General features: G+C 51.9%; 1 protein-coding gene across 1 annotated transcript; it reads left to right on the plus strand.

Annotated features, from left to right (window-relative positions):
* The first annotated feature begins 672 nt into the window (after positions 1-672).
* LOC144934041 (solute carrier family 23 member 1-like) lies at positions 673-20093 on the plus strand. The gene is made up of 15 exons (XM_078859404.1): positions 673-752; positions 1497-1574; positions 2150-2263; positions 3233-3390; positions 3835-3923; positions 5264-5334; positions 5797-5978; positions 6839-6959; positions 7724-7880; positions 8541-8688; positions 10158-10263; positions 12434-12563; positions 18262-18399; positions 19022-19117; positions 19652-20093. The coding sequence occupies exons 1-15, from the start codon at positions 681-683 to the stop codon at positions 20011-20013; spliced, it is 2022 nt and encodes a 673-aa protein (XP_078715530.1). The 5' UTR covers positions 673-680; the 3' UTR covers positions 20014-20093.
* The last annotated feature ends 1525 nt before the right edge of the window (positions 20094-21618 follow it).

The following is a 21618-nucleotide window of genomic DNA, read 5'->3' on the forward strand; positions in this document are numbered from 1 at the left end:
ATCTCCATCTGTTCCATCTGGGTGCACGTGATGGTGGTGACCTCCCCTCCCCCACCTCGCACGCGTGAGTTATCCCCTCCGGTTTCCCCTCCCACATTCATTGACGGAGCACAATGCACGCACGTATGGATGCATGTACGTTAAACTTCGTTCGCACCGTACGCAGCCAAGTACGATTTGCACGAGGCAGTACATGTGCGCCTCCGTGTGTCGCGGATTTGTGCAGTGATCGTGTGATGCGGCTGCATCCAGTTGTCGTATGAACACTAAACACGATGCCTGCATGATGCTCTCTCTTGTGTAAATCATTAGAAATCTGCTCCCCCCCCTGAATAGGAGATGCACACTGATCCCATCCTGCAACTTGCTGGCTTCTGGCATTCACGAAATTCACGACGCAAACGTTTAGTCACCAATTATTGAGTTGCCGGCAAATCGTTCGAGTTACTCATTGCCCGTTTATCAACTCGGTGTAACCCCCCCCCCTCCGTTTGCCGCTGATATTGGACGGATTTGTAAGACGGCGAAGATCGCCGATTAATGAGTGATCGAGTGACGCACGCGAATGAGAGGAGCGGGGCTCAAAGGGCGACGTCAAATCGACGATGGAGGGGGGGGGGGTCGCAGATTCCTCTCCGCTCGGGATTTCGAGACAACGACGGGACACGGAGGGAGAGGCGATGGCATCGACGGATCTGCAAGCGAGCAGCAACGGGCTGCCTGACCCGGAGAGAGGGGAAGGAGGGTTGAAGGTAAGGGCCCTTCGCTGTATTCAACATTGCGTGTTTGTCATCGTTATCGTCATCATCATCACCATCATTGGCGTCGTCGTCATCAGTGGCCACGATTATCCGCTGCCGGATGAAGGAATGTTTCCAAAGCCGTCGATATCTCTCACGGTCGCGCGATGCAAAGATCCAATCTCACTTATGCACGCGAGATGATTTCATCGCTCCATCTCTTGCATGAATGTGCGTGTGTTGAGCTTCCTTCGCGCCGTGCGTGGTCAACCGTGATAATCGGAGGTTCTAATTGTGTGGTGAACGTCCTATCGGAGAGAGTTGGTCAAATTTCGACAAAGCGGGACTTGGTGAGAATCTCTTGAAATGCTAACTACCTCGCCTGGTACGCAGGAGGTCGTGGGTTCGATCTCGACCTTGACGCCTGCTGTATATTTGGAGCTTGTTTGTCTCTCTTCTCGTGGTCGCGTGGATTTTTCTCCGATTCCTCGGGGTTTTCCCTCCACATTGAGAATCAACGTCAAGCGTTTAAATTCTTTGGCTGCTATCAATTTCCACGCGATAAGCCACTTCGTTGAGCTATCATTTGTGGCGTGGTCGCTACTGAAAAAGCAGTTACATAGCTCAGTGGGTCTTACCTGGTAAGGTTAAAAAAGAAACAGTTTCGTTTTTAGTTTAGGTGGGTAACTACAATAGACATGCTGCTGCTGCTACTTGTTGTTTTCATTGCATCGCCAATGTCGGCATGGGTCGCAGGAACACTCGTATGTGAATGGAGGACGGCAAGTCGCGGGAGACTTGGGGAGTCAGTTGGAGTTGCCAGCCGAACGGGACGTGAGTCATTGCCCGGCGGTGTTGTTCGTCGTCGTTGTTATTATTCTCATCACGTGCCAGGGACGCCCATCACTGCTTTACTCGTGTGTCCAGGAGAGCAACGCCGAGTCGTATGACTCTTTTTTTTTGCAGAAGGGGCCTGTCGCTACACTGGGGTGTTTTTTATAAATTAATGATGAGTCGTGTTTGTTATGCACGCGGGAGGTGGAAACCCGAGCACCCCGAGAAAATCCACGCATTGTGCGAGGGGACCAACACTCTATCGCCGTATAGATGACACCAGATGGCGATTAGTCCACTAGCTGTACTGCGTTTTCCTGGCGAGTCAGGGTACGGTACTTCCTCAATGCCCACGGGAAGGCGGTTTCACCCCGTTTTGCTGGATTACAGACAGCCACGTGCAACGTAGTTCCCACCCGGAGACGGAATCGAACCGCCAAGCAACTGGATTGCAACTCCAGCGCGATGACCAAACACACCACTGCAGCATCCCTCGAATTAAATGCAAATTCACTATAAATAAATTGGATTTTGATGAATGATGATGATGATGATGATGGAGGTGTGTCGCTCAGCGACCCTGCAGGGTGTGCGAGACCGCAGGACGCAGCCAACAGAGCAGCTTTGACATGATCTACAAGATTGAGGACGTCCCTCCATGGTACCTGTGTCTCCTCCTGGGCTTCCAGGTGAGTGTGTGGCCGGTCTCAGTCCCTCTAGAACACCTGGATTCAACGAGGTAAAGCGTGCGGGTTGATTGACAATCCCAACATTCATCCATTCACTCACCCACCCACTTACCACACTGCAGGTCACATCACCACTCAACCATTCACTCACCCACCCACCCACTCACCACACTGCAGGTCACAACACCACTCACCCATTCACTCACCCACTCACCACACTGCAGGTCACATCACCACTCACCCATTCACTCACTCACCCACTCACTTACCACACTGCAGGTCACACCACCACTCACCCATTCATTCACCCACCCACTTACCACACTGCAGGTCACATCACCACTCACTCACCCACTCACCCACCCACTTACTCACTTACCACACTGCAGGTCACGACACCACTCACCCATTTACTCACTCATCCCTGACGGCAGTTGTCTCTGTGCAGCACCGGCCTGCATGTGAACATCATACCACGAGTAGGGGGCAATGTCATTGTTGATTTTTTTTCTGATTTGGCAAATGGGCATGATGCAAGCACACATACAACCTGCAAGACAGCGGCATTGAATGCAATCAAATGTCAGCGAAAGTTGATTGGTTAAATGATGTCATGCTGGAGTCACTTTTTCGGCTGGGGGTATCCAGGGGTATCAGTCCCACCCGAATGTTTATTTAGACTGAGGGAATCCGATGAGCTATGCAGCTCTTTTTCACAGATGTCCAGTAGGAAGGAAACAAAATAGTAAAGGTGCAGCCTTGCAATTGCTTGCTCATCCCATTGCTGGGAGAAGGTCATCCACTGTAACGAGTTCAAGAGACCCGATCTAGAGGGAATTCGTCCTCCTGTTCCAATGCTGGCCAGAAGTCTTGGAAGAGGTGAGGGTCATCCAGCATGACGATGATGACGACGATCACGACGATAACGACGATGACGACGATGACGACGATCACATGTCTGCACGACAGCACTACCTCACCTGCTTCAGCGGAACCATCGCGGTTCCCTTCCTCCTGGCCGAAGCCATGTGCGTGGGCAAGGACCAAGTGGCCATCAGCCAGCTCATCGGCACCATCTTCACCGTGGTGGGCATCACCACGCTCCTGCAGACCACCTTCGGGTGCAGGTGGGCGCACACGCTTTTTTTCCAGCCAGCACCTTGAGAGAGATCATCCGTTCAGTTCCCGTAAAATTATCGTTGGGGTTTAAATTAATTCTAGATTTGAAGCTTTCGTGACTGCAAGGATTCATACTCTTAGTTCTTTCGGTAAAGTCACGTGACTTTACCGGGGTTTAAATTCACGCGGATCTATCCGGGTCCTTGACCCACAAAATATTCACGCACCCTGCACACCGCATCTCGTGACTGTCATAAAATCCATCATTGTCGCCATCGCCATCATCACTGTTACCATCAACATGGCCATCGCATCCGCATGCACCCGGTAATTCATGCAATTTACCAAACATGTGCCCGTATGTAGTATTCTATGAGATAGGTAACCCATGCCTTCTGAAAGTAACCTTCACCCCAACCCCAACTCTAACCCCGACTCCGTGTTGCTCCAAGGCTGCCCTTGTTTCAGGCGAGCGCCTTTGCCTTCCTGGTGCCAGCCCGTGCCATCCTCGCCCTGGACAAGTGGAAGTGTCCGGACGCATGTGGGTTCCATAGGGTGCACCCACGCACCCACGCCCACTCATTCAGTGCTCAGGCAAAAATCCCCCGTGGGCCAGGTACAGCTCGCGGTTTCACTTCATACAGCCTGCAGCCGCACGTTTGTATGGACGTTGAACTTCTGTTGCACCTCACGTAGCCAACCGCGTGGCTCGCAAACGATATTTACTCATCGATGCAACCATCTAAGGCGGTGGCGAGTTCGCCGCACGTTACAGAGCGTCACGGTTCAAATCCAGCGGCCGCCCCGATTAAAACCGCGGATGAATGAACCATGACGATGCTTCCCCGCCGTCTGCTTCACAGCGGCCGTTAAAGTTCTCCCCCTGACGTCATTCTGCGGCGTCAGGTTTCAAATTTTCCAAATTCGAAAATGTAACCGCAAATGAACTCAATTGGGGTTACGCACACAGCAGCAGCAGATATCATCGCCACCCTACCGGCAGACTGATGCCCCAGGTCCCTCTTGCAAATGAGACTCCCTATCTCTCGTGCATTTTCGCCTGGTTACACAAAATAAACTTGAACTCGGCAGAACTGATTGACCAATGAGCGTGCTTTTCGTTTTCTGAGCGTGCTCCGTGAGCCCTCTGCATCGGGGGTCCTGGTTGGCTCCCAGGGAGGGAGACGGTTCCCCATCGGGAGGAATGAGTCCAGTCGTGCCATTTGAGTGAATTTACCGCATTGCAACATAAACGTGCCGCTCATTTCCCCTTGGAACTCGCTCACCGTGCCCTTTAGGTGTTTATCTGAAAACATATGCAACACATGAACATTGTCATCCTTGTTTTGCTGTTCACCATTAGAAGGGTTTGGTTTTCCTTTTTGGAGGACGCGCATCGATATTCGTATTTTTTGGGGATCTGGTGGAAGGACGGAAGCCGTGGCGAGGGGTGGCGGTATCACCATCACCATTGGTCACGGGGACAGTGTCAGGTGCTGTTAGCGAGCTCCTGTTAGGGCGCCATGGTGGCGAGATGTTAACTACCTCGCTTGGTGTAGGTTCGATCACAAATCTGACGCCTGCTGCTGTATATTTGGAGTCTCTCTCCCTATCTGTGGTGGCCTGGATTTTTCTCCGGGTCCCCCGGTTTTTCCCTCCGTAAATTTGCACGCGAGAAAGCCCCTTCGTGGAGCGATCATTCGTGGCCTGGTCGCTGCTCAAAAAGAGCGACATAGCTCGTCGGGCCTTACCTGGTGAAATTAAAATATATACATAGTTTCGTTTCAGTAGTTTAAGGCCGGTAACCCCAACTTAGCCTTGACAATTCACCCGGGTCTCCTGATGGTAGGCGCGCCGTGCATTGCCGTGTGCCGTCCGCAGCGACGATCTACCCCAACGGGACGAACGGGATTCTGGATACGTCGGAGACGTGGCACCCACGCATGAGAGAGGTGACGAGAGGCGCACAACAACAACATCAACAACAACATCAACAACAACACGTCGCCGTTCGCCACTGAGTGGCGGAGACGTTACCACGGCGCCTGTGCCAAGCTAGGTGCACCTCGAGACCACGTGAAGTGTAGAAGGTTCGCTGACAGGAGGTCACGGAACAGACCTAGGTGTAATGGGTCGACTGAACGAGATGACTGGCAGATGCACGACCTTTTGTCCACACTGCGTCAACCTGCTGTGTTTTAGCCGCCCGGCGCTCCGCTCGTTGTGGTGAGCGTCGCTCCTTGACCCTCAGCTGATATTGGAGGGCGATTGCCACAAACTGCCCAGCCGCGTCCTTCACGAGAGACATATACACACGGGTACAGATATATAAGTAACATGTGTTCTATCTCTTCTCACTCCCCCCCATCCACACAACCACCGCCACCACCGCCACGGCGATCATCGCCACTCAGATCCAGGGCTCCATCATCGTGTCGTGCCTGGTGGAGGTGTTCATCGGGCTCGCTGGGCTGCCCGGGGCCATGCTGAGCTACATCGGTCCGCTCACCGTCACGCCGACCGTCTCGCTCATCGGCCTCTCCGTCTTCCAAGCGGCGGGAGACCGCGCCGGGCGGCACTGGGGCATCTCGGCCATGTGGGCGCAGTGCACGGGACGATGGGGTGGTTGGGTGGTGTGGAGGGGGAGTGGTGGATACACAGAGCAGGAGGGAGAATTCTCAGCACACTCGCCAGTCAGACCGGATCTCTGCCACCTAACTCGATCCAATACGAAGCAAGCAGATGCTCGGCGTACGTTTAATCATGCTCGACCGACAGAAGCTAGCCATAACCGTCAACACAAGAGCCAAGCAGATCCTAACCACAACTCTCACTTTACTCGGCAGCCAGACCATATCCTTTACCACACAAGCAAGCACTACGACTCGATAGGCAGACCCTACCCGGTAACCACCACTACGCTAGACTACCAGTCCCGACCATACTCCGAGCTGTTACCTTGACCACGCTGTCCAGTAACTCTATCCACGGCCCCCCTTTCATTGAATTGACGCTGATAAATATGCATGTTGAACTTCTTGTTTCACGCCATGCGTAGCCCAACCGCGCTAAACGAAGGTGCGCCCATCACTTTCATGTTTTACCTTCGGCCACAGCTGCGGCAGCAGCGGCTTAGCGCACTCGCCGGGACTTAACATGGGCTGTGGCTCCAAGTCACGTGCCACCTACTGGATAAGTCAACCAATATCTGTGTATGTTTCGTCTGTGCTCTCCGATTGCCTTCGTAAGAAGTAGTGGGGCGATAACCTTGCCCAAGTCTGGCACAGGCTGAAACGCAATTGAGAATCAGAATCTGTATTTATTCTGGAGGAATCCGATGAGCTATGAAGCTCCTTTTCACAGGTGTCCAGTACCAACACCAGTTTATACATCGATGTCTGAGATATCTGTCCCCACACCCCCCCCGCTACACCTGTGCCGTCGTCCCACCTGCAGGGCCATCGTGCTCATCATCCTCTTCTCGCAGTACCTGCGCAACACCTCCGTGCCCGTGCCTGTGTATCGCCGCGGACAGGGATGTTCCACCAACCGCTTCCAAATCTTCAAGATGTTTCCCGTGAGTTGTGGAGCTGCTGCTGCTGGATTACGGGGGATTTGTTGACCATACTTCACCATGCTGGTCAGTGTAAGGGGGGGGGGTGAGATTCAGGAGCGATTTGAAAATCACTTGCAAGTGCTCGATTTCAGCCGGCACACATCCATCTCGCTATGTTGTGCCTTCATGACAGTGGTTTTGTCCTCGTGAGACTATTATAGACAGGTTTACCTTGTAATCAAGTGGTAGTGCCTTACCCCAATAATTCCCATTTCAAGCCAGCCGCGCAGTGATGCTTGGTCGTGGCAGGGGATTGAACTCGCGTGGCTTGGCTCATTGCGCAGTGCACTGACCACTGTGCCACCAGTGCTCAACTGGTGGCACGGTGGTTAACTGGCTGTACATAAATGAAATCCATTCCCTCCACAATCACCCTTCCCCCCACCCAAGTGATTCATTGAATTGCTGCTAGCCAGGGTCATGACTCAAATTAAATTTTGTTTTTATTGTATTCAGAATCGTGGTGAATATATATGGGACTATTATAAAAGCATGTTTATATGCACGTTTTACCAGAAGCATGTGTGGTTATTGCAGACTTGATGCATTTGCAATAGGTGTCTTATGTGGCGTTTGAACATCTTAACGCCTCCTGGATGATTGCCGGAAAGGGCAAAGTCAAATTCTGTTTGCACCACCAACCGTGGTGAATGCAATCGTCCTCTTGCGGCTGCAGGGAATCGCCACCACGTGCAGAGATGTCCCCCCCCTCGCCCCGTGTGTAGATCATCATGGCCATCGTGCTGTCCTGGCTCATCTGCTACGTGCTCACGCTCAGCGGAGTCTTCCCGGAGCGGGAAGAGGAGTACGGATTCCACGCACGCACGGACGCGCGCGGAGACATCATGAGCAGGGCTCCCTGGTTCAGGATCGCCTACCCATGTGCGTCCACACACACACACGCAACAAAGACAAAGATCTCCCATATAGCCTCTTAGCAGACTGCTGGGCCAAGTGCTGTGCATGGGAGGATGGTGTGGTAAGCGCGGCACAACCGGCTGCATTTTGTCTCCCAAGTGCCGACGTTTACACACACCACACCAGGTACACGTCTAAGGCTGAGTCGACCTAGGGGGGAAGCCCGGGGGAGGGGGGGTGTGATGTTAGCCGCGAAGGGGGATGGAATGTGTGGATCAAAGAAGATTCGTAGCGCAGTGCAAAATCTACTGCGCTACCGCTCACCGATTAACCCCCACCTCCCCGAACGCGCACACGCACACACACGCACACACGCACACACGCACACGCACACACACACGCGCACACACACGCACACACACGCACGCACGCACACACACACGCGCACACACGCACACACATACGCACACACACACACGCACACACACACGGACACACACACGCGCACACACGGACACACATACGCACACACACACACACACGGACACACACGCGCACACACACACGCGCACACACACGCACACACACGCGCGCGCGCACACGCACACACGCACACACACGCACACACGCACGCGCGCATACACACACGCACGCACACACACGCATCTCCCGCGGTGCGCGCAGGCCAGTGGGGCTTGCCCGTGGTGACGGTGGCCGGCGTGGTGGGGATGTTCAGCGCGGTGCTGGCGGGCATCATCGAGTCCATCGGCGACTACTACGCGTGCGCCCGTCTCTGCGGGGCTCCGGCCCCACCGGTGCACGCGATCAACAGGTACGGCGAGCACGGGAACCACGTGGGTGGCTCCGCTGCGGAATACTACAGGGTGCTTCAAACAAAATGTTGAACGCTTCTGAGAAATTTGCAACAATGCCACGAAGAAATGTGTCTCCTCCGAGCTCTGGGGACCCCTTGGAGAAGATTCCAGGCACGCGTTGACAATGATGGCGAACAAGTGGAGAGACTCTTTGAATTTTTGACGCTATTAACATTTACATTTGTTATCAAGTTACAATGCATTCGTTCTTTTTTAATTAAAAACAATAGTCGCATGTCGTTTTACATGCGACTATTGTTTTTAACAATTTTTTGAAGCTCCCTGAAAGAGACGGCTGTCGTGTTGTAGATGCTGTTGTCACGATCCTCCTCTCATCGGAGAACTAAAGTTAATCTATAAAAAATATATATAAACAAATATTTTTTATTTGACCAGGTAAGACCCACTTGAGCTATGTAGCTGTTTTTTCCAGAAGCAACCTGGCCATCAAATGAAAGCTTAACCAAGTGGTTTAACGTCACGTGGAAATTGAGAGCTGCAGCCAAATTAAAATCCTCTAAACGCGGGGTGATGTTGATTCTAAACGTGGAGAGAAAAACCGGAGAACCCGGATAAAAGTCCACGTGATCACGGGGAGAGGCGTTTGGGTCGGGGTATGGAACCCACTGCCTCCTGCATACCAGGCGAGGTCGTTGACCTTTCGCCACCATTATGTTGGTCGTGCCCTTGTCTCAATCCTCCTGTAAAAAGATCGCGTAGTCCAACCCCCCCCCCCCCCCCCCGTATTATGGATGATATTGGTCGCGAAAGCCTACGTGTTAAATCCTCCTGTACTTGGAGTACTGAAGGTAATCTGCTTTTCGTGTAGTAATGATATTCCAAGATGATACGTATTCTGATGTTTTTTTGCTATATTCGCTAGGATTTAAAGGATATTCTGGGGGAATAATTGCACTTACTAATAGAGCAGTTGTAGATGAACCCGGCAGTCTGGTCTCTCTGTAGTTGTTCCTCACACCTCTTGGGCGTTGATATCCATCAAATGTCTCCCAACTTCTTCGTCCACAGTTTCAACTCCATTCAATGCTCATTTGTTACACGCATAATCCCATGTTGCCAGTTACCCAGCTAGTTTTGGTGGCGACGGTCCGAAGCCACTAACAATCGGGTTTACGATTGGGGTGGAGAGAAGCCCAGCCAGCAGTCAGCCAGGAAGCTCCAGGCACACATTATTTTAAATAAGATATTAATACTATTTTAAAACAATCTCTCTTCCCAGTTTTGTGCTCTCAGCATCATGGCATGGAATCCAGATTGATTTCAGAAGCCACGCGTGGCATCTTCCGCCACTGCCAGGCAGTGATGTGCACACCACACGGCACCTAGCCTGGCACAACGGCTTGTCGTGTCTTGCTGCTGTGAGTGGACATCTGACAAAGCGACGTGTGTGTGTGTGTGTGGGCAGAGGGATCTTCATGGAAGGATTGTCGTGCATCATCGCCGGATTATTCGGTACTGGGAACGGATCCACGTCTTCTAGTCCAAATATCGGCGTCCTGGGAATCACCAAGGTAGGACCAGGGTCCACCATAGACCCTCAACCTGAACTCTAACCCAAAACCCTGAACTCAAGCCCACAATACAAGCCCCGACTCACACCATAAACCCTAACCTTGAATCAATCCATCAACTCTAACCGTTAACCTAAACCCTGAACTCAATCTCTGAGCTCTATCCCTGAACTATAATCTTTAATCATAACCCTGAACTCAAAACACTCAGCTTAAATCCTAACTCTCAATCCTAATCCTAAACTCTACCTCTAACCCCTAAGCGTAGCCAAACCCAAGCTCTTACCCTAATCCCACTCAGCCTCACTTAATCCTAACCCAAGCCTCTAACTCGAGCCCTAACTCTCTACCCGAGCCTCCCTCCCAGCTCCGAACATCAACTCCGATCTTAACTCTGCCCGTCAGAGGGCGTGAGCGGCCCGTGCGTGAATTCACCACATTCAAGAGCGGTCTGGTCCATGCGACATCGCAAAACTAGGAGGTCATTTGAGGAGGTTGGCCCGGACACAAAAAAAAGCTTGATGATAGCCCACAGATCTCAACGTCGAGAAAGTGGGAAAACAAGTATTTGGTGTTCTTGGTTCTTTCGGTAAAGTCACGTAGAAGGGAAGTAATAAAATAATAAAAATAAAACATAATAAAATAATTCTCACGACGTTTCGGCCACAAGGCAAGCAGCCTCGACAGACAAAATAATACAAATAAAACATAATAAAAAAAAATAATTCGTGAGAATTATTTTATTTTATTATGTTTTAAAATTCGTGAGAATTATTTTATTTTATTATGTTTTATTTTTATTATTTTATTACTTCCCTTCTACGTGACTTTACCGAAATAACCAAGAAGATGAATCCCTGCAGTCACGAAAGCTTTATATCGAAATTTAAGTATTTGGTGGTGATGCTGCTGCGTTGGCAGTGGTGCACAAGCACACGTTAACAATGCAAACACACATTCGTCGATAACACTGTGGCCTTTAAAGATATAACAGATGGCGTTTCAGACGATATATCTTCACGTGCTATGGAGAAGGGCCATTGCCCGAAACGTTTCCTATTTTATGCGTTTCCTTTGAAGGCAGCAGCGTTACTGGCGAACGTGTGGGAGTTTCCCCCCCCTCCATAATGTAGACGTTTGTTCAAAGTAGGCAGATTTAAGTGGAGGAAAAAAGAGTGAATGTTTCGTGAATGTTTCGTGAATGTGTTGTCTTCATTGTGCAGCTGTCCGTGGGGAGACGACGGAATGAAACAAAGACCGTGTGCAATCAAACGTGGACTGCAAAGTGTTCAAACGAAATCCATCGTAGTCGGTCGTGGTCAATCCACTGCTGGATTAAGACCTTCCCCAAGCCACCACCACCTTTGATGACCTTACAATGGAATGATCCAATGGAGCTGGCATGGGTTATTATATATATAAACAATTCTAAGTGAGTTATCAAGTATTCCCAGGTCACATCTCATGCGTTGACGCAGTTCATTTAAACATCCAATAAATTGCCTTGACTGCTGGGCATCACTTAAAAAGTACACTCATTTGTCACATTCGCTCAGTGGGGGGGGGGGGGGGTACAAACGAGGGGTGGAACATGTCACCATGAATATCGTTTTGTAAAAGCCAACTTATTTCAACGTTCTTCAAAGCCTGTCCTTGTGTGCACATCATCACAAACAGTCAGGCGACAATGCACGTGATGCTTGCTCCCCGCCCCCATCCCCCTCTAAGGATCGGTCTGAGACAGCTAGACTCGAACATTCCAACGAGACGGGAATCTTCCGCTGGCATTTTAGAGACGTGGTCCATGCGGAGGATGTTGAGAATGTAACGGCAGAATCGGGTGAATGACCTGAAAGTTCAGAACATAACAAACAGGACAGTGGCCTTTTGTGCAGCCCCTGACAATACACAAATGGGATAAAAAGAAACCCATCATCATCATCGTGCTGCTGTCAAACCCCCAACGGTTTCAAATGTGTGTCGGCCCTCTGATGATGTTTTTTCGGGGAAAAGTGCCTCCACCCCCCCTCCTCCCCCTCCCCTCTAAAAATGAGTGAAGAACCACGGCCAGTTCACCGTACTCTGCGCCCGTGGCCACGAGAAAGCGAACGGAGTGGACGGCGTTGTCTCACTCCGCGCTGCTCCGCCGTGGCCGTGTCGCTGTCCGCAGGTCGGCAGCCGACGCGTCGTTCAGTACGGGGCGGGCATCATGCTGCTGCTGGGCACCGTGGGCAAGTTCACGGCGCTCTTCGCCTCGCTGCCCGACCCCATCCTCGGCGCGCTCTTCTGCACCCTCTTCGGTAAGGGGCGAGCGGCTCGGGGAGGGGGGGTGGGAAGGTAGGGGGTTCATGATGGCAGCATCTGGGACGCTGAGCCGGTGTCGTTGAGAGTCCGAGGTTCGAATTCGCATTCCCGCATTCTCTGCAGCAGAGATGTGCGTCACGTGACAGCCACACGGTGACACTTGTTCAAGCTCAAGAGCTGGAATTTGTTTGCCCAATTCAGCCAAACAGTGAATTCGTTCTAACAGGTTAGTCTGGGTCCATTCATCGTTCAATGGGCTGACACCAACAACTCACGACACTTGAGAGCCCGGTTTAACCAATGGCAGCAGAAACCAAGATTTACAACCCTCAGCGGGTGCCGGCTCCGACTCTCTGACCCCTGAGAACACTCGAGGCATCTCGAGTCGGCCCCTGAACCCTCAATGTTTATCAATGACTCAGACAAGAACACGGTTCTGCTTTTTGTTCAGCGTAGACCAGACGCATTCATTCTCACGTGGCAATCACAACAGTGCACCACCACCACGTTGACCCGGTGCACGGTCGGTTGCGCAAGGCCTGGATTGACTTGGCTCCCGTCCTTAATTGACCGGGCCGCCTGGACACAGTATCCGCACTCGGGGCATGATCGTCTCGTTTGATCTCGCGTGCAACGACCGATAATTGTTGCAAAGAAGCATGGCGAGGTGTCCGCTGGTAATGGCACGAAAACAAAACTGTAAACTACGCTTTATTTCACCAGGTAAGCTATATCGCTCTTTTTCAGAAGTGACCTGACCACAAATGATAGCTCAACGAAGTGGCTTGTCACGTCCAGCGGGTTAGCGAGTTACAACAACAAGCTCAGATCATCAGGCCCGTAGCGCATTGAACTAACAACTCGTTGACCTTCCACCCCAATTACACACACCTTGCACCAACACCAATTACACACACCTTGCACCAACACCAATTACACACAGCTTGCACCCACACCAATTACACACACCTTGCACCCCAATTACACACACCTTGCACCAACACCAATTACACACACCTGGCACCAACACCAATTACACACCTTGCACCGACACCAATTACACACACCTTGCACAACACCAATTACACACACCTTGCACCAACACCAATTACACACACCTTGCACCAACACCAATTACACACACCTTGCACCAACACCAATTACACACACCTTGCACCAACACCAATTACACACACCTTGCACCAACACCAATTACACACACCTTGCACCCACACCAATTACAACAACAATAACCGCCATTCGCCACTAAGTGTCGGTGACGTCACCACGACGCTTGTGTAAGGCCATGTGCACCTCGAGGCCACGTGAAGTGTCGAACGCCTGCTGGCAGGAGGTCACGGGGCAGACCCAGGTGCCACGGGTCGACTAACTGAGATGACCGAGATAACTGGCTGATGCACCACCTGTGCCCCCTACTGTGACAACTTGCTGTGCTTTAGCCACCCGGCACTCCGCACGTTGTTGTGAGCGTCGCTCCTCCGGCCTCTGTTGTTGTTGGAGGGCGACTGCCTCCAACTGCCCTGTAGCGTCCTTCACGAGCCTCCTCCACAGAGGCCGATCTTGACACCGCTGGTACCAGTCATCGGCAAGTCCACTCAGCTCCACATCCTCCTGTACCACGTCACTCCATCTCTTCTCTAGCCCGTGCCGCGCCCGTTTAGCGCCCTCGATCCGGCCGAACAAAAGCTGTTTGGGCATGCGGGCTACATGGCCCAGCCAACGCAGCCTTGCCTGCCGGAGGTGCTCACCGATGGGACTTTGTCCAGATTTTTCGAGGATTTGTGAGCTCCTCATACTATCCAGCCTGGTTAAACCCAGGATTGATCGTAGGCATGCCAGCCAAAATGTTTCTAACCAGCGAAGATGTTCCATTAGGGGGGTCCACGTTTTGCAAGCGTAGAGAAGGGAGGGAATGACTGTGGCCGAGAAGACACGAAGCTTCGTGCGGAGCGACAGACCAGGTAGCTTCCACACAGCGTTTCGCAACCGACAAAAAGATAATGCCGCTCGACTGATTCGGAGTGAGACCTCTGCTGTTAGACCGGAGCCGGTCATAAGCACACTGCCCAGGTTTGGAAAACTCTCCAATCTCTCCACAACTGCCCCATCACCGTTTAGCGATGGAGTGCCCGATGGTACAAAAATACCCAGGCAGGTGCTTCGTTTTGGTGGGGCTGATGGTAAGGCCCCACCTCCTAGTGGCATACTCTAGTTTCAGCAGCAGCACCTCCAACTCCTCCTCTGAGTGAGCTGCAATTACCAGGTCGTCGGCATACATAACATGGTTGACCAATAGGGAGCCATTCCCTGACAGCACCCTGGCATCGATCAGCCTCCCATTGTATCTGTACCAGATGGACACCAATTAAACACACCTTAACACCAACACACGGCCCACAGTCCATCATCACCATCATCATCGTCGTCGTCCATGACCTCATCCTCAGTGACGATTTTAGCGGCTGGGCACCTGCGTGACTGGCGCGCGCCTGCGGCTTTTGTTGAGAGCCGGGCGCGTCGTGGGAGAACCGCACGTCCGCGCCTCCCTCCTGGATCCCTACGAGAAAAGGGGAGCCCCCCCCCATTTCCGCTGCCCCCCTCTCCTCTCCTCTCCGTGTACCTGCGCAGGTGTGGAGATTTACACACGCATATCAGGGGTCACCTGCTTGACCCCTTGCCATGGCATCCTCGCTGATCCACCACGGCACAAAGATTACCTATTACACAATGCGCGTGTGAGTAGTGTGGGGGGAGGGTGGGAAAGTAATGGGAAGCGGTAGTGTAGTGGTTAGCGCACCGCACGACGAACCAGTAGAACCGAGTTTGATGCCCGCCCGTGGCCAGCGTCAGTGGCGAATATCTGAATAGTGCCTGGACCTCCCCTAGGTCGACCCAACCTCAAATCAATACCTTGCACAGTGCGTAAAACATCAGCATTGGCGAAATGACGGCGGCCGGACGTGGTGCCGGCCGCTCACCACCTCGTGCGCCTCACGCGGCCTTCGTAGGTGCTCACCAACAGCACGTGCCCCACGATCGGAGTCATAGCCGTATCACCATTCTCTGACCATCAAACATCAACGCCGTTGTCATCACCACAATCATCATCGGTATTATGATCGCGCCAAGTGGACACATTCGGCCGATCACCAGTAACTCCTACAGCGGGAGAAACACGCAGGGCAGGCGGCCTGTGAGGCTGCTTTGTTTCACAACAACAAACCACCACCACCACCACTCATCACGTTAAGGCATACATTCAGCAGCGACTGTTCAAAGGCGAAAACGCGAAAAAAATCACTCGCTCGTGCGCTGCATAGGTCTGCGCTAACTCAGATTCGGTGATGTATTGGTTGCACTTGTGGCTTGGAGGGGGGGGGTATTTTGTCGGGGCTGTGATGCCACTTGGCTGGATTTGTTTGAGTGAGCACGGAAACTGGCCCTTGGGGCCCTTAAGAGGTGACTGAGTGACCCAAAGCAGCCCCAACGTTGGGCGCGCAGCACGGGCTCTATAGGAATGCGTGGAGGGCAACAGAGATGCCATTGTGAAGTTGTGCCATGTGTATACGGGCCTCAACACGTTGCGTGCTCTCCGTCGTGTGTATATGTGTGTACGCAGCCGTGTGTGGGTGCAATGTGTGTTGTTGATGGGGAGCGGTGGCGTAGTGGTTAGCGCACTGCGCTACGAACCCGGTGACCCGATTCACATTCCCTCTCATGGGCCAACATCGGTGACGAATATCTGAACCGGACCTGGCCGACCCTAGGTCGACTCAGCCTTAAATGAGTACCCGGTACGCTGTGTAAATATCAGCCCTGGGGAGACAAAAGCGGTCGGGCGTCGTTCTGGCCAACCAACCCGTGTGCCGAGCCAGCTTTCACAAGTGCTACTCGCTAACAGCACTTGCCCCAACACTCTGTTAAGCCTATACGGATCATCTTCATCTCTGTGTATATGTGGGAGCAGTAGTGCAGTGGTGGTGGACTTAGCCGTGGGGTTGGTGGTGGTGGACTTAGTTGTGGGGTTGGTGGTGGTGGACTTCGCCGTTGGGTTGGTGGTGGTGGACTTAGCCGTGGGGTTGGTGGTGGTGGACTTAGCGATGGGCTTGGTGGTGGTGGACTTAGCCGTGGGGTTAGTGGTGGTGGACTTCGCCGTGGTGGTGGTGGTGGATTTAGCCGTGGGGTTGGTAGTGGTGGACTTAGTTGTGGGGTTGGTGGTGGTGGACTTCGCCGTTGGGTTGGTGGTGGTGGACTTAGCCGTGATGGTGGTGTTGATGGACTTAGTTGTGGGGTTGGTGGTGGTGGACTTAGCCGTGGGGTTGGTGGTTGTGGACTTAGCGATGGGCTTGGTGGTGGTGGACTTAGCCGTGGGGTTAGTGGTGGTGGACTTCGCCGTGGTGGTGGTGGTGGGTTTAGCCGTGGGGTTGGTGGTGGTGGACTTAGCCGTGGTGGTGGACTTAGCCGTGGTGGTGGTGGTGGACGTAGCCGTGGGGTTGCTTTGTTGCGTGCTCACCGCGGCGCCCGGTAGAAGCGGCGAGCGAATCGCGCCCCCACCCCCTCGCACTCGCACGGCGAGAGAGGCCGAGGCCATCCATCATGCGAGTGACATTTCTCACGGCTTACGCAATACCCGGGACGTGTTTTGAGGATGGCCGTAGAACTTGACAGTTTGTTTCCTTTAATTGCGTCCGCGCTCGTTTTGTTCTTCGTTCTTTATTTTTTTATTTGAAACATTTCAGCTGCTGGCACAACTGCAGGCGTTCCATTCATTGGGACAAAGACGCACGCGCACCCGTGCCCCGGCTCCTGTGTTTGACACCCGCGCATTGATGTTTTGCTGATTTGACATCCAAACCTGGCCAGGCACGCAGTCTCCCGAAATGCGCCCCCCCCGCTCCCCAGCCACCGCCTTCATGTCGTCACCCCCAGATCCCTCTGAGACTCCAGGGTTTCAAGTCACCCGAAAGTTGTGGTTATCATTATAATTATTAAAGTGTAAATCGCTTTAATACAACGGAGCTGATAGGTCAAACAAAAATGGACACGTTCGTTAAAACAAAAACAAAACGTATCCCCGTTCTATCCCTGCGCGTGGCAATATGCCTCAGGAGCTAAGTGGCAATGTCGCGGTGTGCTAGACACGACGAGAGGGCTTCATGAGAGAGCTGTATGTATGTTGAACTTCTTTCGCACCGTACGCACTGTAGCTAACCGTGCTCATCGGAGGTGCGGGGAGTTCATGCACTTTTGCTCGTCCTCCATTAAAATGAGCGCAGACTACGGTACAGTGGTTTACTACGATGTCGATAGTTTTGGTTTTATGGCCACGAGCACACGACTGCGGCGCTTGTCGTTCGGGGACACAAAAGTTTGCGCCCTTCATCTTTAGAAAAATAAACTAATTTAGGATATAGTGAACGAATTTGAATTCGCTCTGAGGCGCACAGACCAACCAGCGAATGGGCTTGACTAAGACGTAAGAGATTGGTGCCAGAAAGATGCGGGCAACTGCTTGCGAACATTGGCACAAGACAGGGCAAAGTGGAGATAAATAACGAAATGTGCAGTGGACACCTTCAGATGATTCTGCCCCATGCACTATCGTAATGACATTGGTGATAAAGTCACACACCTCACGTGACCCCGTGACCCCGTGCCCCCCCCCCCCACCAGGCATGATCACAGCCGTGGGGCTGTCCAACCTGCAGTTCGTGGACATGAACTCTTCGCGCAATCTCTTCGTGCTGGGCTTCTCCATGTTCTTCGGGCTCACGCTGCCCAGCTACGTGGAGCAGCACCCGGTGCAGAGCGGTGAGTCCACATCCCAGCCGTGACGCACGCTCGCCCACAAAGACAAAGACTCCCCGTAAAGCCTTAGCAGACTGTTGGGGCAAGTGCTGCTAGCGGGTAGCACCTGTGAAGGTCGGCACGGCACACGAGGGGGGGGGGGGGGTGGGTGGCCAACACCACTCCCGACCGCCTTTGTCTCCCCAGTGGCGATATATACACACCACACTAGGTACTCGTTTGGGCATGAGTCGACCTCGGGGAGACCCAGGACCGCTTCAGATAATCGTCAATGGTATTGGCCGTGAGCGGGTGTGTGTTGCTTGCGCCAACAGTCTGTTAAGGCTTTACGGGGGATCTTTGTCTTTGTGTGCGTGCGTGGCCAGATGTTGTTGGACACATGCGGCATCCCGTGGCATTTAACTATGAGACCGCGCCTCACCGATGAGCCTCAGTGAAATTGAAACCAGGCCGAGGACCACCTTCCTTTAAACACGCTACGGTTACACTGAAGTCACGACCCATTCGTCCGAACCTGGCCACCCACCCACCTGCTCGAGACGGCGAGAACACGCGTGCAGCAAAGACGAACGCCGATGTTTACCTACGTGGGGCCCCTACCCTACCCCCTACCCCACCCGCACAGGTGTGGTGGAGCTGGACCAGGTGCTCACGGTGCTGCTCACCACGGAGATGTTCGTGGGCGGCTGCGTCGCATTCGTTCTGGACAACACGATCCCAGGTGCGCGGTCAGGTGTGTTGGATGCACGCGCGCGTGCATTCTCCGTGGCGTGCGTCTATCCGTGTGCGTATACAACGGCAAAGGTCAACGATCCCCCGTCTAGCATTCACTCATTTGTTGTGTGAATATACAAACGAATCAAATAATACGTGAACAAAAGTAATCAATGAATGAACAACGTTTGCATGCTAATTGGAGGTGCGGGGAAGGACAACAAACGAAACATAAAACGCAGTTCTAGAGAAATGAGTTCTCAATCTAGATGATTTAACGGTGCATATCTCCAGTGGTTTCCTAATATCAGACGGAAGAGTGTTCCAGACGGCCGTAGTTAGTGCATCTGAAAGCGCGTGACGCGGTGACCGTCTTCGTTCAAAGGCCAGCCAAAAGCCACCACTGCAGCTGCGAGGATGACCGGAGATCACGTGACGGCTTATGCGAACGAACGAGCGAACGAGCGAGCCAGCGAACGAACACGACGAATGGGACGGTAACCTCGGAAATGAATGAATCTCTCCTGCCGCCCCTCCCAAGGCACGCAGGAGGAGCGTGGCCTGTTGCAGTGGAAGGCCGGGGCTCACGCGGCGAGCGGCTCCAGCGCCGAGATCGACGCCTACGACTTCCCCGTGGGCATGGCCGCAGTGCGCCGCGTGCGCGCGCTGCGCTACCTCCCCGTGTGTCCCACCTTTGTGGGCTTCTCCGCGATGTGCGCATCGCGAGCCCGGCCCGGCGCCACGGACGACGCTACGGACCACGCTCAGCCTGAGATGCAGCAGCAGCAGCAGCAGCCACAGCAGCCGCAGCAACAGCAGCAGACAGCCAGATCCTCAGCGCAGGGCTCTTTCGCGTTGTCTCGCGCCGCTGTCAGATCTTCTCTCGCCAGCACAAAGGTGTAGCGAGGGGCAGCGGGTAGCCTCATGCGATGAAGACATGGATGAGTAACTTAACGAATGAACAGGCATACGAGGATCCGGTGCATTACTAATAAAAAAAATATTAAAATCATAATGATGTGACACTTTCGATCCAGCAGTCCCAGATGCCCGCTGAGTGAATAACACTGGTCAACACACTTTTTCTGGCATAAGGTATTCCAACGGTTTTAATGTACTATGGGAACCTCATTTGCCAGTAAAAATATGATAATAGTTTTTTTTACCCTTCTATCTGGCAACAAAACTGACACCTTTTTACAAGGAGTCATGTTTGCATAGACCGCAATACCTGCAGTCATAATACAAACAAAAGAACATAACTCTGATAATGTGCACTGTCCTTGAAGTTGATTGGTCCACACCCGAGACAGCTTTCCTTGAGCCTAGTCTCACATGGGTTGGACCAGATGACACCAAAAGGCGCACAACTCAAAGACAATGCACCATCAGAGTATGAGAGCTCGGGGCAAGCATCTACACTATGGGAACCTCATTTGCCAGTAAAAATATGATAATTGGTTCTTTACCCTTCTATCTGGCAACAAAACTGACACCTTTTTACAAGGAGTCATGTTTGCATAGACCGCAATACCTGCAGTCATAATACAAACAAAAGAACATAACTCTGATAATGTGCACTGTCCTTGAAGTAATTTTGGGATGCTGATTCCAAATCTGGCATCAGTTTTTGTCTATCATGTCAGGTTTTTGAGATAATAAATATTGCATTTTCAATAGAAACTGGAGAAGGAAAATAGTAAATAAATGTGGATATCTACATAAAATGATATTATAAACACACTATCCTAAAAATACAGCACCATATTTTAACACTAAAGCAGTCACTGACTCGCAACAACTTAAGTGACAGAGTTAATTTCTGGTAAAATCAATGAAAATGGGATATGCCGATAGCATAAAAATGAGATGTGATAGAGCAAATCTGAGATCAAATTTGGAATCAGCACCTTGAAATTAGTCTAAAACAGCTGCAAAAGTCCAGGTCAAAAAAAAAAGTTTTTTTGTTGACCAGTGTAATTTCCAGCAGCAGTTGAGGAGTGTTCGGTGAAAAATTGGCAAGCCACTCAAGGCTCAGTGTCTAGTGAGCAGCAGACCGTTGATGAAAGTTTGCAGATTAAGTGATTTAAAAAGGGGAATGATTCAGTTCATTGTGCGGTCCTCCATGGGGAGATGGTGCGCTAAAAGGCTGTCTAAAGCAATGATGCGAGCATTGCTGTCTTCGAATATATAATATTTATAATTGGGTGATGCTGCATTAGCAGTGGTGCAACAATTGGATTCACAACGGGCTATTTGCGCTCATGGTGCGATTCTGCCTCTCATGCTCTCACAATCAACTGGCAATATGAATTTTATCAATAATACAATTTGTGTAATTTAGAAGTTGTTGCGAAATAATAATGTTTCTGCGTATTGAATGCCGAAGACCGGACTGTTTGCTTGGCAGGACTGGGAGATGCGTTAAATTCTGTTTCGAAATTGGAAACAGCAGTAGGGTGTAACGTTTCACTTGTCTTTGTGTGCCCATCGATACGGTAGTATTAT

Source organism: Lampetra fluviatilis, chromosome 9 (genome assembly GCF_964198595.1).
Source record: "Lampetra fluviatilis chromosome 9, kcLamFluv1.1, whole genome shotgun sequence".
NCBI classification, from domain to species: domain Eukaryota; kingdom Metazoa; phylum Chordata; class Hyperoartia; order Petromyzontiformes; family Petromyzontidae; genus Lampetra; species Lampetra fluviatilis.

Bases quoted from the DNA above. Each gene is read 5' to 3' on its own strand.
- LOC144934041 (XM_078859404.1), top strand. From the start codon at position 681: ATGGCATCGACGGATCTGCAAGCGAGCAGCAACGGGCTGCCTGACCCG. The intron at 753-1,496 runs GTAAGGGCCCTT...CATGGGTCGCAG, and splicing joins GAGGGGAAGGAGGGTTGAAG to GAACACTCGTATGTGAATGG. The intron at 10,264-12,433 runs GTAGGACCAGGG...CGCTGTCCGCAG, and splicing joins GCGTCCTGGGAATCACCAAG to GTCGGCAGCCGACGCGTCGT.